Source organism: Genypterus blacodes, unplaced genomic scaffold, assembly GCF_046128005.1.
Source record: "Genypterus blacodes isolate CSIRO-AG114 ecotype Tasmania unplaced genomic scaffold, CSIRO-AGI_Gbla_v1 ptg000404l_1, whole genome shotgun sequence".
NCBI classification, from domain to species: domain Eukaryota; kingdom Metazoa; phylum Chordata; class Actinopteri; order Ophidiiformes; family Ophidiidae; genus Genypterus; species Genypterus blacodes.
Genome location: NW_027467178.1, coordinates 10001 through 25000, shown reverse-complemented (window position 1 = coordinate 25000; position 15000 = coordinate 10001). Strand labels below are relative to the sequence as shown.

Sequence of the window (15000 nt, the reverse complement as noted above, 5' to 3'; positions counted from 1 at the left end):
GTAGCTGAGGCCGAGGGTCCGGTGGTGGAGAAGATCATGGGCACCCGTACCGGCAGGAAACAGGTGACACACACACACACTCATGGCTTACATCATCTGATTAGCCGCTCCGCAGCTGGTCTAAGCTGATTACACACACACACACACACACACACACACACACACACACACACACACACACACACACACACACACACACACACACACACACACACACACAGCTTATTCACTCTGTAAGTGGAGATTCTGGTTCTTGTGTTTCAATGTGTGCTGGAGCTCCCACACACACACATCTCACACTCTGAGACTGTGTTGTGTTGAGACGGCATGTTCTAAAGACAGCTTATCCCTGAGCACACAGACAGACAGACACACACACACACACACACACACACACACAGCTCCATTCACAGTTGACCCCGGGCTTGGCGTACAGCCAAAACCACAACGCTAGCTACACCAGACGCCAAGCTAGCATTTCTTCTGGGTGTGTGTGTGTGTGTGTGTGTGTGTGTTCTCTCTGGCACACACATGTAAACATGCTCATGTGCTGCCTCATCACAGATACATACACTTCATATGTTTATTGGCTCAATTGCAATGAAAGAACTTTCCAAAAAAAAATTTGACCTCTGACCTGCCTGAGCCTGAGGAGAGGAGAACCAGGGAGAGGAGGCAGGGGGGGGGAGGAGAACCACGGAGAGGAGAACCAGGGGGAGAAGAACCATGGAGAGGAGTACCATGGAGAGGAGTACCATGGAGAGGAGAACCAGGGAGAGGAGAACCAGGGAGAGGAGAACCAGGGGGAGGAAAACCAGGGAGAGGAGGCCCAGGGAGAGGAGTACCAGGGGGAGGAGTACCATGGAGAGGAGTACCATGGAGAGGAGTACCATGGAGAGGAGTACCATGGAGAGGAGTACCAGGGAGAGTGGGCCCAGGGGGAGGAGAACCAGGGAGGAGAACCAGGGGGAGGAGGCCTAGGGGGAGGAGAACCAGGGACCTCCATGCTGACTGATGTCCTTCATGTGTTTCAGCTGGAGTCAGGAGAGGAGCTGGAGGTGGAGGAGTTCTATGTGAAGTTCAAGAGCTTGTGAGTAACACACTCCACTGAAAGACCTACAGTCAGCTGTGAGGCCTGGACACACCTGGGTCTGATAGAGATGTTTCTCTCTTCAGCTCGTACCTTCACTGTCGCTGGGCCGACCTGGAGGAGCTGGAGAAGGACAAGAGGATCCATCAAAAAGTCAAGAGGTTTAAGGCCAAACAGCAGCAGCTCAACAGCTTCATCAATGAGGTGAGAAGCTCAGCAGAGCCATGGAAACATTCTTCACACTGACACCAGGCAGAGACGCTGCTGCTTCAGCATGATTCTCATGGTCCAAACATCTCCTGCTTCTAACCTTTGACCTCCACCTGGTGTATCTGCAGATGGACGATGAGCCGTTTAACCCAGACTATGTGGAGGTGGACCGAGTCCTGGATGTGTCAGAGAGCACAGATGAACATGGAGAGGTGCTTTGATGATCCTGCTGGATCTGTCTACCTCTACCTCTCTCTCGCTCTCCCCCTCGCTCTCCCCCTAGCTCCTGCTCTCGCTCTCTCTCTCTCTCTCTCTCTCCCTCCCTGTCTCTCACCACCCTGTCTCTCTCTCCCTCCCTGTCTCTCACCACCCTGCCTCTCTCCTTGTCTCTCTCTCTCTCTCTCTCTCTCTCTCTCTCCCTCTCCCTCCCTGTCTCTCACCGCCCTGTCTGTCTCTCTCTCTCACCACCCTGTCTCTCTCCCTGTCTCTCTCTCTGTGTAGAAGGTGACCTTGTACCTGGTGAAGTGGTGCAGTCTGCCGTATGAAGACTCCACATGGGAGCTGAAGGCCGACATCGACCAGTCCAAGATCGAGGAATACGAGAGCATCTCAGCACGCACGCCTAACACTAAGAGAGTGGTGAGTGTGTGTGTGTGTGTGAGTGTGAGTGTGTGTGTGTGTGTGTGTGTGTGTGTGTGTGTGTGTGTGTGTGTGTGTGTGTGTGTGTGTGTGTGTGTGTGTGTGTGTGTGTGTGTGTGTGTGTGTGTGTGTGTGTGTGTGTGTGTGTGTGTGTGTGTGTGTGTGTGTGCGCCTGCTGCCTGCTTCTTCCTCCTGCAGATTTACAGCTCCTCTAACTGCTCTCCATGGAGCCACGTTCCTGTGGTGACACACACACACACACACACACACACACCCTGCTTCTGTTGCCAGGCCAAACCACTAACAGTGTGTTTAATGCTGAGCAGGAGCAGCTGACTGTGGTCTCTCTCTTTCTCTCTCTCTCTCTCTCTGTCTCTCTGTCTCTCTCTCCTCCAGTCTCAGTAGTTAGTATGTTTTCTCTGTTGTGTGATGTTATTACATGTTATTAATGTATAATCATCTGTGTGTTCAGGATCGCCCTCCTGCAGCCGACTGGAAGAAGTTGGAGGGATCCAGAGATTACAGGAATAGCAACGCACTCAGGGAATACCAGCTGGAAGGCCTCAACTGGCTGACCTTCAACTGGTACAACTCGTAAGTCAGCATGGTCTCCCATGGTTACCTCACTTATATGAACATGAGGGAAGCATTGGAGTTAAAGTGAAACCCTCCAGCAGGTGGGTCTGTGTGTTTACACCTGAACCTGGAGTGGATCTGGATCACGTCTGCCACATACATGTAGACTCCATGTGGAACATCCCTATGTTGAGATTGTGTCATCTCAGGAAACCAGGAGGAGATGTTGCTAGGAGACATTGTCTTGTGATTCCCATACTTTACATGAAAGATAAATGTGAGTTTATGTGCGTTAACTTCCTGTGTGGTTCTCTGTGGCGTCTCTGCAGACGTAACTGTATCCTGGCTGATGAGATGGGTCTGGGAAAGACCATCCAGTCCATAACATTCCTCTACGAGATCTTCCTGAAGGGCATCCAGGGGCCTTTCCTGGTCATCGCCCCCCTCTCCACCATCCCCAACTGGGAGAGGGAGTTCAGGACCTGGACCGAGCTCAATGCGGTGGTCTACCACGGCAGCCAGGCCAGCCGCAAGACCATCCAGGCCTACGAGATGTACTACAGAGACGCACAGGTACATTAGCTTCACAGACATGCTTCTGTGGCACTGTGTTCTTTTCCTTTCAGGCACTGAGGAGAGAAGAGAAACTGTGTGTGTGTGCTGTTATCCCCGTCACCATTTGTGGATGTTGTTACTGACCTCCTTCCATCCCCCCCCCTCTCTCCCTCCCTCTCTCCTCACCGCAGGGTAAGATAATGAAGGGCGCGTATCGCTTCCATGCGGTGATAACTACCTTTGAGATGATCCTGACCGACTGTCCGGAGCTTCGGAGCGTCCCGTGGCGCTGTGTGGTGATCGACGAAGCCCACCGACTGAAGAACCGGAACTGTAAACTCCTGGAAGGACTGAAGATGATGGACATGGTGTGTGTGTCTCTGTGTATGTGTGTCTGTCAGTGTGTGAGTGTGTGTCTTCATCTGTCTTCTCTGCTCCTCCCGCAGGAACACAAGGTTCTGTTGACTGGGACTCCTCTTCAGAACACCGTGGAGGAACTCTTCAGCTTGTTGAACTTCCTGGAGCCTGAGCGATTCCCATCTGAACAAACCTTCATGACTGAATTTGGTGACCTGAAGACTGAAGAGCAGGTGAAGCCCACAGACCCGACTGTCATTCCAATGTTTTTTTTTGTTTTTAGCATGAACCCTCAGCCGGCCCCTGGTGATGTCACCGTGCTGTGATTGGCTCATGGTGTGATGGACCTTCCTGTGTCCCTCACGTCAGGTTTCTGTGGTGTCTCCTCCTGTGGTTTGTTGTTGATGTTCTTCTCACTTTGTCTGTCTCAGGTTCAGAAGCTGCAGGGAATCCTGAAGCCCATGATGCTGAGGAGACTGAAGGAAGACGTGGAGAAGAACCTGGCGCCTAAAGAGGAGACCATCATCGAGGTGGGGCGACCGCAGCACATAACACCTGAAGCTCTGCAGACACCAGAGTTCCTTCATGCTGATCAATGATTCTTCCGTCATGCTTGAGATGAAATCAGTGAAGTCAGTCAGAATGTTTGTTCATTGACTGGTTCAATGTTGTCAGGTGGAGCTGACCAACATCCAGAAGAAATACTACCGAGCCATTCTGGAGAAGAACTTCTCCTTCCTGTCCAAAGGAGGCCCAGGAGGAGGTGGAGGAGGAGGTGCAGCAGCTGTCCCTAACCTCCTCAACACCATGATGGAGCTGAGGAAATGCTGCAACCACCCCTACCTCATCAATGGTATGCACACACACACGCACACACACACACTCTTCCATAATGCCCTTCAGACTTGAGGCTCTTTCTTGTGTTCCTGATCAGTGCTGCTGAGAAAGGCACCCAGCCCCTCACTGCTCCTGATGCATGTATGAACCTGCGTCACTGTAAAGATCTTTGGAGAGAAGCTCTATATATGTTCTATCTATGTTGTCGTTCAGGAGCAGAAGAGAAGATCGTGGAGGAGTTCCGTGACTCCCATGGGGTGGACATGCTGGACATGGCCCTCCAGGCCATGATCCAAGCCGCCGGAAAGCTGGTGCTGATTGACAAGCTGCTGCCCAAACTGAAGGCCGGGGGCCACCGAGTCCTGGTGTTCAGTCAGATGGTCCGCTGTCTGGATATCCTGGAGGACTACCTGATCCAGAAACGGTGGGAGTCCACGTCCAGATTCTCGCGCACACACACACACACACACACACACACACACACACACACACACACACACACACACACACACACACACACACACACACACACACAGAGAGTTCCTCCTGTTCAAAATCCTTGGTCTCATGCTTCATCCTCTTCATTTTGAGACGTTGTCACACACATCTGATCAGTCTCCTCTGATAAACCTGAGCGCTGTGTGAAGTCAAGTTTGTGCTCTGAAGGTCCAAACACCTTCAGGTCAGGTGATGCAGTATGTAAAACACATACAAGTCTCAATAACACACTGAACCATTAAATGTAAAAAAGAAAAGTGAAAATGCTCGTAAACAAATCCTTCAGCAGAGCTCAGTGAGGCAGAGGCAGAGTGAGCTGTGACTCAGGTGATGAGGGAGAGGCAGAGTGAGCTGTGACTCAGGTGTTTAGGGAGAGGCAGAGTGAGCTGTGACTCAGGTGATGAGGGAGAGGCAGAGTGAGCTGTGACTCAGGTGATTAAGGAGAGGCAGAGTGAGCTGTGACTCAGGTGTTTAGGGAGAGGCAGAGTGAGCTGTGACTCAGGTGATGAGGGAGAGGCAGAGTGAGCTGTGACTCAGGTGATGAGGGAGAGGCAGAGTAAGCTGTGACTCAGGTGATTAGGGAGAGGCAGAGTGAGCTGTGACTCAGGTGCTGAGGTGTTGTTGTGTCTTCAGGTATCCCTATGAGCGGATTGATGGAAGAGTTCGTGGAAATCTGCGGCAGGCGGCCATCGACCGATTCTCCAGACCGGACTCTGATCGTTTCGTCTTCCTGCTGTGCACGAGAGCCGGCGGCCTCGGCATCAACCTGACGGCGGCCGACACCTGCATCATCTTCGACTCTGACTGGAACCCTCAGAACGACCTGCAGGTGCGCACCGCAACCACCCGGCCGCTCGCTTCACGCTTTCTACACGGAGCTCATCATCTGTGATACTTTGCTCGGCAGGCTCAGGCTCGATGTCATCGTATCGGCCAGTCCAAGTCGGTGAAGATCTACCGTCTGATCACCAGGAACAGCTACGAGAGGGAGATGTTCGACAAGGCCAGTCTGAAGCTGGGGCTGGACAAAGCTGTGCTCCAGAGCATGAGCGGGAGAGAGAACGCCAACAGCGGGGTGAGACACACACACACACACACACACACACACACACACACACACACACACACACACACACACACACACACACACACACACACACACACACACACACACAAAGCTGATGTTGTTCACGTTTCCTCCCACCTCACTGGTGAAACATGATCTCTTGTATATGATCCAGGTCCAGCAGCTGTCCAAGAAGGAGGTGGAGGATCTGCTGAGGAAGGGAGCGTATGGAGCCCTGATGGACGAGGAGGACGAAGGCTCAAAGTTCTGCGAGGAAGATATCGACCAGATCCTCCAGAGACGAACCCACACCATCACCATAGAGTCTGAGGGCAAAGGCTCCACCTTCGCCAAGGTGAAGATCGGCCTCTTCAACACCGTCTGCACCTTTAAACCAAATACTTCATAATAACATTATCATAATTATTATTATCATTAACCAGAATCCCTTCTGTCTGCAGGCCAGCTTTGTTGCCACAGGAAACAGAACTGATATTTCTCTGGAGGACCCAGACTTCTGGCAGAAATGGGCCAAGAAAGCTGAGCTGGACCTGGATGCTATTAATGGACGGGTACGACTCTCACACACACTCACACACACTCTCTCGCTCTCTCTCTCGCTCTCTCTCTCTCTCTCTCTCTCCAGGTCAAGTCAAGTGAGAGGCCAAAAAACCTGAACATGTAAAGAAAAGCTGAAGCAAGCTCAGAGATTGACTTTGTTTGACCACACAGGAGAGACAAAGGACAGACAGACACTCAAGAGACAGGAGAGAGCAAACAATACAGACTTTATAAAGAGAGGGGGGAGAGACAGGGACAGAGTAAGGCAGAGAGAAAGACACAGGGCCAGAGAGACAGACAGACAGACAGACAGACAGACGAGCAGGGCAGAAAGAGAGAGACAGAGAGAGACACACACAGGCAGAGAGAGAGAGAGACGGGCAGGGCAGAGAGACAGACAGACAGACAGACAGACAGATGGGCAGGGCAGAGGGAGAGAATAATATTGACAGTTGGGATTCTCCTCTCTTCCTTAATTACCCATGTTTCCCTGCTCTCGTGTGTTTGAGAGAGAGAGAGAGAGTAAGCTGCTTAGATCCACTTAACAGAGCACACATGCCTGGAGGCTTCACACACACACACACACACACACACACACACACACTCATTAGAGAGACTGCTGCTGCACACACACACTAACACACACACACACTGAGGTTTACCTGTATTATCTCCAGCTCCTCTGCTGTGTGAGCCTAACATGACGTCATCACTTCCTGTTTCATCATGAAGTGAACAGCTATGTGATGACTGAAACAGGAGCATGTGTGTCCTTCACTGAGCTGCAGCTTCTTCTTCTTCTTCAGAACACACTGGTGATCGACACGCCCAGGGTGAGGAAGCAGACACGTCACTTCAGCAGCGTGAAGGAGGACGAGATGATGGAGTTCTCCGAGCTGGAGAGCGACGAGGACGAACCCTCCAAACCCACAACCAAACCACGCCGGCCCCAGGACAAGACCCAGGGGTACCCCAGACCTGAGTGCTTCAGGGTTGAGAAGAACCTGCTGGTTTACGGGTGTGTTCACATACGGCCTCCTCATCACACAGAACCTTCAGAACCACAATGAGCTCTGATGGCTGAGACCAGGGGATCTATTGATCCTCTGGTTGATCTACAATCAGATAGGGTTGCATTTGGTAAAATGTAGGCTCAGCCACCGGGTGGTCACGTGTTGAAGCTTAGCGTGTTTGTATGAGCGCCTATCTGATGGCGGCTCGTCACACCATCGTGTGTGTGTGTGTGTGTGTGTGTGTGTGTGTGTGTGTGTGTGTGTGTGTGTGTGTGTGTGTGTGTGTGTGTGTGTGTGTGTGTGTGTGTGTGTGTGTGTGTGTGTGTGTGTGTGTGTGTGTGTGTGTGTTAGTTAATGCTTGCAGACACCAACTCAGTGACTGAGTCAACAAGGAATCTGTGTCGTCAACACACACACACACACACCCTTTTAAGTGAAAGTACACACAGTATAGATACAGCAGTACACACAGTGCAGTGTGCAACATGCATGCAGAACTGACACACTTAACACAGAAAGAGCTTCTAGGACGAGTCAATCCATTTCCATGGCTTAAGTGTGTGTGTGTGTGTTATTGTTACAGTCTAGTCTTGTGGCCTGAGGCTGTAGGACACACAAACACTCCGTCTGTCTGACTTGGCATGTCCTCATTATTCATGACTGCTCTGTCTATTCACATAATCTCACTCTCTTAGATTGTCTCTGTCTCACTCTCGCTGTCTCTCTCTCACTCTTAGATTGTCTCTGTCTCACTCTCTGTCTCTCTCTCACTGTTAGATTGTCTCTGTCTCACTCTCTCTGTCTCTCTCTCACTCTTAGATTGTCTCTGTCTCACTCTCTCTGTCTCTCTCTCTCACTGTTAGATTGTCTCTGTCTTACTCTCTGTTGAGACGAACATATCAAACCTGTTGTTTTCAGTGTCTGTCCAGCCTGGTTACTGTGATTATCTGTCTACTCACTCACTCATTCTCTCCTCCTCTCTCTCTTTCTGTCTCTCCCTGTCTCTCTCTCCCCGTCTCTCTCTCTGTCTCTCTCTCTCCCTCTCTCCCTGTCTCTCTCTCTCTCTCCCCCTCTCTCTCCCTGTCTCTCTCTCTCTCCCTGTCTCTCCCTGTCTCTCTCTCTCTCCCTCTCTCTCCCTCTCCCTCCCTCTCTCTCCCTCTCCCTCCCTCTCTCTCTCTTTGTCTCTCTTTCTCTCTCTCCCTCTCTCTCTGTCTCTCTCCCTCTCTCTCTGTCTCTCTCTCTCTCTCTCTCTCTAGTTGGGGCAGGTGGAGTGACATCCTGGCTCATGGTCGTTTTAAGCGCCCCCTACGGGAGATTGATGTGGAGACCATCTGCCGTGCCTTACTAGCTTACTGTCTGCTTCATTACCGCGGTGACGAGAACATCAAAAGTTTTGTCTGGGACCTGATCACCCCGACAGAAGACGGGACGACCAAGACGCTGACCAACCACTCGGGTAAGCTGCTGGACGAGACCTTTGATTGTTTTAAAGAGGAGGATGAGACCCAGACCCCCTGAGTGCCTGTCTCCCTGCGTGTCTGTCTCCAGGTCTGTCTACTCCGGTCCCTCGGGGCAGAAAGGGCAAAAAGGGGAAGCCCCTGGCCCCGCCCCCACAGACGCCACGAGCTGCTTGGCTGGCCAGCTGCAACCCTGACCTGCTGCTGCAAGAGGACAGCTACAAGAGACACCTGAAGCATCACTGCAACAAGTACGACACACACACACACACACACACACACACACACACACACACACACACACACACACACACACACAACATTAGAAACTTACACTGTTGGCAGAGAAAGTAAGGGAGATTAAGTGTTGGTGTCAGTCACTGAAGAGCAAAAGTCTCTCTCTGTCTCTGTGTCTCTGTCTGTCTCTCTCTCTCTCTCTCTCTCTCTCTCTTGTTGTCAGGGAGATTTGCCTCTTTGCCCTGAGGTTGTTGTATCTTGGGGAAGTGTGTGTGTGTGTGTGTGTGGCTGTGTGCCAGGCCAGGTGCTAGGCAGACAGACCTGTTGGAAGTGGGTGAAAGACACACACACACACACACACACACACACACACACACACACACACACACACACACACACACACACACACACACACACTTGGGGGTGATTATGTGGTGCCATCTGCTAGGCTGGAGCACAGCGTTGTGTGGCTAATCAGGCCTGGCACATTGATGGATGAGCACACACAGCCTGCCAACACACGCACACGCACACACACACAGTGTAGAATGAGCTGCAGATGACTCCTCCCCCTCCCCCCTTCTTTGCTGCCGCTCCAAACTTTTTCCAATATCTTCTCCCCTCCGTACTCCAGTTACTCTCCAGTTACTCTCCAGTTACTCTCCAGTTACTCTCCAGTTGCTCCACAGTTACTCCACAGTTACTCCACAGTTTCTCCAGTTACTCCACAGTTACTCCACAGTTACTCCACAGTTACTCCACAGTTACTCCACAGTTACTCCACAGTTTCTCCAGTTTCTCCAGTTTCTCCAGTTACTCTACAGTTACTCCGCTGTTACTCCAGTTACGCCACAGTTTCTCCACAGTTTCTCCACAGTTACTCCAGTTACTCCACAGTTACTCTAGTTACCACAGTTACTCCACAGTTACTCCACAGTTGCTCCACAGTTACTCCACAGTTACTCCACAGTTACTCCAGTTTCTCCAGTTTCTCCAGTTTCTCCAGTTACTCTACAGTTACTCTACAGTTACTCTACAGTAACTCTACAGTTACTCTACAGTAACTCCGCTGTTACTCCAGTTACTCCACAGTTACTCCACAGTTACTCCACAGTTACTCCACAGTTACTCTCCAGTTACTCCACAGTTACTCCATTTACCATTGTTACCACAGTTACTCCACAGTTACTCCACAGTTACTCCACAGTTACTCCACAGTTTCTCCAGTTTCTCCATTTTCTCCAGTTACTCTACAGTTACTCTACAGTAACTCCGCTGTTACTCCTGTTACTCCTGTTACTCCAGTTACTCCAGTTACTCCACAGTTACTCTAGTTACCACAGTTACTCCACAGTTACTCCACAGTTACTCCACAGTTACTCCACAGTTTCTCCAGTTTCTCCAGTTTCTCCAGTTTCTCCAGTTACTCTACAGTTACTCTACAGTTACTCTACAGTAACTCCGCTGTTACTCAAGTTACTCCACAGTTACTCCACAGTTACTCTCCAGTTACTCCACAGTTACTCCATTTACCATTGTTACCACAGTTACTCCACAGCTACTCCACAGTTACTCCACAGTTACTCCACAGTTTCTCCACAGTTACTCCACAGTTACTCCACAGTTTCTCCAGTTTCTCCAGTTTCTCCATTTTCTCCAGTTACTCTACAGTTACTCTACAGTAACTCCGCTGTTACTCCTGTTACTCCTGTTACTCCAGTTACTCCAGTTACTCCACAGTTACTCCACAGTTACTCCACAGTTACTCCACAGTTACTCCACAGTTTCTTCAGTTTCTCCATTTTCTTCAGTTACTCTCCAGTTACTCTCCAGTTACTCTCCAGTTACTCCTCAGTTACTCTTCAGTTACTCTCCGGTTACTCTCCAGGTTACTCTCCAGGTTACTCCACCGTTACTCCTCAGTTACTCTTCAGTTACTCTTCAGTTACTCCACAGTTACTCTTCAGTTACTCCTCAGTTACTCCTCAGTTACTCTTCAGTTACTCTTCAGTTACTCTTCAGTTACTCCTCAGTTACTCCTCAGTTACTCTTCAGTTACTCCACAGTTACTCTTCAGTTACTCTTCAGTTACTCCACAGTTACTCTTCAGTTACTGCACAGTTACTCTTCAGTTACTGCACAGTTACTCTTCAGTTACTATTCAGTTAATCTTGAGTTACTCTTGAGTTACTCTTGAGTTACTCTTGAGTTACTCTTCAGTTACTCTTCAGTTACTCTTCAGTTACTGCACAGTTACTCTTCAGTTACTGCACAGTAACTCCACAGTAACTGCAGCAGTAAAGTAGATTTCCTTCCACACCCTGAAGGTCCTGCTCAGGTGTGCTCCTCCCTCCAAACCCCTGGGTTCTGACCCCAGCTCTCACATGAATGTTATGAAGGTCTGAGCAGGAAGTCGCCCTGAACTCTGCTTCCTGCTCTCACAGGGCACCGTACAGGAAAAGACTGAATGTATCAAAGGGAGTTTGATGCCTGCTGATGATGTCTTTCTGTCTGTCTGTCTGTTTGTCTGTCTGTCTGTCAGGGTGCTGCTGAGGGTCAGGATGCTCTATTACCTGAGACAGGAAGTCATAGGCGACCAGGCTGAGCGGATCTTGGAAGGAGCCGACTCCAGGTCAGTAGTCCTCCATTGTTTCCCGCGTGTGTGTGTGTGTGTGTGTGCGTGTGTGTCAGTCACTGCCTCCAGGCTCCTATGGAGGATGGAAGCAGATACAGAGAAGACAGCTGAGTCAAAGTGTGACCAGGTCACCAAAGCAGAGAGTCAAACATGGATCAGCGTCGTGTGACAGCATGCAGGATTCTTCTGCCTCCTCTTCACTCTGGGTGATGAAGCCCGATCCTTGATCCAGTGCACAAACTGAAGATCAGTTATGAACGGGCTCAGCTTGGTCTTCCTCAACTCTTCACTTGTCTGTCTTGCCATCTGTCTGTCTCTCCCTCTCTGCATTGTGCTCTCTCATCCTCTCCCCTCCCCCGCTCCTCACCCTTTCACCCAGATGTGAACGCATTTATAATGTGGAGCACGTTCACTTCCTGTCCATCTCTCCTCCCCCCGCAGAGAGGATACTGTGACAGACCTGTGTGTGTGTGTGTGTGGGGCTGCCAGACATGAGCATACGGCCTGCCATCGTGCCAACATATGCCAGGGGGATTTAGGATGCCAGTCTTGGCGTGTGTGTGTGTGTGTGTGTTTGCAGAGATAAGGCTCTGGTTTCTCCTCTCCTTGCTGTCATTGTGTTCCTGCTCGCTGTCTTCTCCTTCTTCTCAAACACATCTAAGCAGCTTTCCTCAGCCGTGTCTTAAACATTAGAATCTTAACTGGTTTCTTTGAGCCAGCGCCTGAATCTTCCTCCGACACGACTACAAGATTTATTACTAATGAAGATGAAATGGATTTTGAAGCAATAACAACCAAAATCTGTACATTTGACTTAAACCTTCCCACTGGTTGTTTGAAGGCTGCTACCATTTAGTGGTAACCTAGGTAACACATGACAGGCAGTCTGAGTTGGTGTGGGTGTCAAATCTACACACACACACACACACACACACACACACACACACACACACACACACACACACACACAGACAAAAACAATGTCTTTCATAATTGAGTACTAATGAAGGTTAGAGTAGATATGTTAGCCAATCACAGGCCTCCTTCCAGGTAGAGGTGTCTGTTAGATCAATCACAAGCTCACATTAAGGTGTAGCCACACCTACGGTACGGGGAAACCAGCCAATCACAGCTCTCCAAACTAAGGAGATCTGTGATTGGCTGAGTGGAGCCATGCTTCCTGAGGGTTTGGTTGATGGAGGCGTGTCTTGTGAAGTCATCCTGTAGGTACAGTCTGACACCAGCTGACCAGTCATATCTCTATTTGTAGGGATAAATAATAACAAGGTTAAATATCAGTCACAAGCAGCCTAGGCTCTGCCCCCACACAGGCCCCGCCCCCCTGTGGCGGTCTCCTCCCTCCTGACTGAGCTTTGTGTTCACAGTGAGCTTGACGTCTGGATCCCTCAGCCTTTCCACGCTGACGTCCCTGCTGACTGGTGGGACAGCGAGGCGGACAAGTCGCTGCTGCTGGGCGTCTTCAAACACGGTAACACACTTACAACCCAACACACACACACACGTCCCAGCAACTCCTGCTGCCACCAGTTGATCAGTGTTGCTATGGTGATAGTGGTACACAGCTGGCAGGCTTAGTGTGCTACCAGGAGTGTGATTGAAGGCCGGTGTCCCATGACGTGTGTGTGTGTGTGTGTGTGTGTGTGTGTGTGTGTGTGTGTGTGTGTGTGTGTGTGTGTGTGTGTGTGTGTGTGTGTGTGTGTGTGTGTGTGTGTGTGTGTGTGTGTGTGTGTGTGTGTGTGTGTGTGTGTGTGTGTGTGTGTGTGTGTGTGTGGCGTCGTCACCACATCTTTTCAAAATGAAATGTGATGGAGAGGGAAGTAGGAGTGAAAGGCCTGAGAGGAGGAGGAGCTTCTCCCTCCTCCTCCTCCTTCCCTCCAGGTTTTTCTTTCCTCCACTGTGCCCTGTCCCTCTCTCCCTCTCCCCCCGCCCCTCTCTCTGTTTCTCTCTCTTGCTCCTTTCCTCCCGTCGTGCCTCAGTAGGATCTGCACACTTTAATCTGTTCTGCCTGAATGCCCTCAACCGACACACACACACACACACACACACACTGTTCTCACACCCACCAGCTCACTTTCACATACAGACGCCATGACTGTCTCTCTCTCTGGCTGTCTGTCTGTCTGTGTGTGTCTCTCTCTCTTCTTTTTTTGTTTTGCTTGACACAAATGAGCACCTGCAGGCATACTTGGACACACACACACACACACTCACACTCACAGGCTGTCTGTCTTGTCAGCAGCTGGCTCCTGTGGTTTGTCCTTCTGCTGCTGTTTTTCCTGTACTCCTTCATTTTATTTCATCTCTCTCTCTCCCTCTCTCTCTCTCTCTCTCTCTCTCTCCCTCTCTCTCTCTCCCTCTCTCTCTCTCTTCCCCCCCCCAGGTTATGAGAAGTATAACTCCATGCGTGCCGACCCCGCCCTGTGTTTCTTGGAGCGGGTGGGAATGCCGGACGCCAAAGCCATCGCAGCCGAGCAGAGGGGCTCTGACATGATGGCAGATGGTGTGGAGGGGTAAGAGCCACTTCCTGTCTGCCTGCTTCCTGTTTCTACCTCTCTGCTCTCATTGGCTCTCTCTCCTGCCAGCCCCCCCCCCCCCCCCCCCCCCAGTTTAACCCTTTGAACCCTTAAAGTGAACTTGTGATGAGTTGTCCCGTTGTAAACTCTGACTCTTCGTCTTTATTCTTGGTTTTGTTCTTCATCTTGATCTCAGTTCTGTTCCTCTTGGTCTTGTTTGTTTAACACGTTGAGACTTTCTTCTTCTCTCGGTCCTGTGACCTCCCACGCGTCCTTCATCCCTCTTCCTGTTTCTCCTCCTGCAGCGAGGACGAGGATCCGGAGTACAAGCCTCTGCGGATGCCGTTCAAAGACGACATGGACGACTTCACTAACTCTCCTCTGGATGAGAAGGAGGAGCCTATGGAGGGAGACGCAGAAGGTGCAGTGACCCGTCCACCGCCTTCATCTATGGAAGCTTCCCCTCTTCCTCTTCTCACCTTTTTTCCCTTTCCAGCTAAATCAGGTGAAAATGGGCGCGGTGCAGCCGCAGGGGGAGGAGCCTCTGCCTCCAGCGAGCGACTCTATTGGCCCGCGGCCTCGGCTCTGACCGCCCGTCTGCGGCGCCTCATCACGGCCTACCAGCGCTCAAACCGCAGAGAGCAGCTCAGGCAGGAAGCCCTCAACAGGCCGGACGGCCGCCGTCGCCGCCGCAGGGAGTTCACGCCTTCCATCGCCATGGTAACTGAGGCCGGA

At 50.9% G+C, this 15000-nt stretch overlaps 1 protein-coding gene across 1 annotated transcript in view; it reads left to right on the top strand.

Annotated features, from left to right (window-relative positions):
• chd7 (chromodomain helicase DNA binding protein 7) overlaps positions 1-15000 on the top strand; it is a 44710-nt gene that overhangs the window by 21692 nt on the left and 8018 nt on the right. The window contains 24 exon segments of the mRNA XM_076138843.1: positions 1-63; positions 1035-1090; positions 1177-1294; positions 1429-1512; positions 1802-1939; positions 2412-2533; positions 2845-3088; positions 3262-3438; positions 3517-3660; positions 3859-3957; positions 4103-4280; positions 4478-4688; positions 5396-5591; positions 5670-5837; positions 6004-6183; positions 6290-6400; positions 7196-7407; positions 8659-8858; positions 8951-9110; positions 11639-11728; positions 13117-13220; positions 14133-14262; positions 14571-14686; positions 14762-15000. The exon segment at positions 1-63 is cut by the window's left edge and continues 24 nt beyond it; the exon segment at positions 14762-15000 is cut by the window's right edge and continues 182 nt beyond it. Of these exon segments, the coding sequence (XP_075994958.1) occupies positions 1-63; positions 1035-1090; positions 1177-1294; positions 1429-1512; positions 1802-1939; positions 2412-2533; positions 2845-3088; positions 3262-3438; positions 3517-3660; positions 3859-3957; positions 4103-4280; positions 4478-4688; positions 5396-5591; positions 5670-5837; positions 6004-6183; positions 6290-6400; positions 7196-7407; positions 8659-8858; positions 8951-9110; positions 11639-11728; positions 13117-13220; positions 14133-14262; positions 14571-14686; positions 14762-15000 (3540 nt within the window).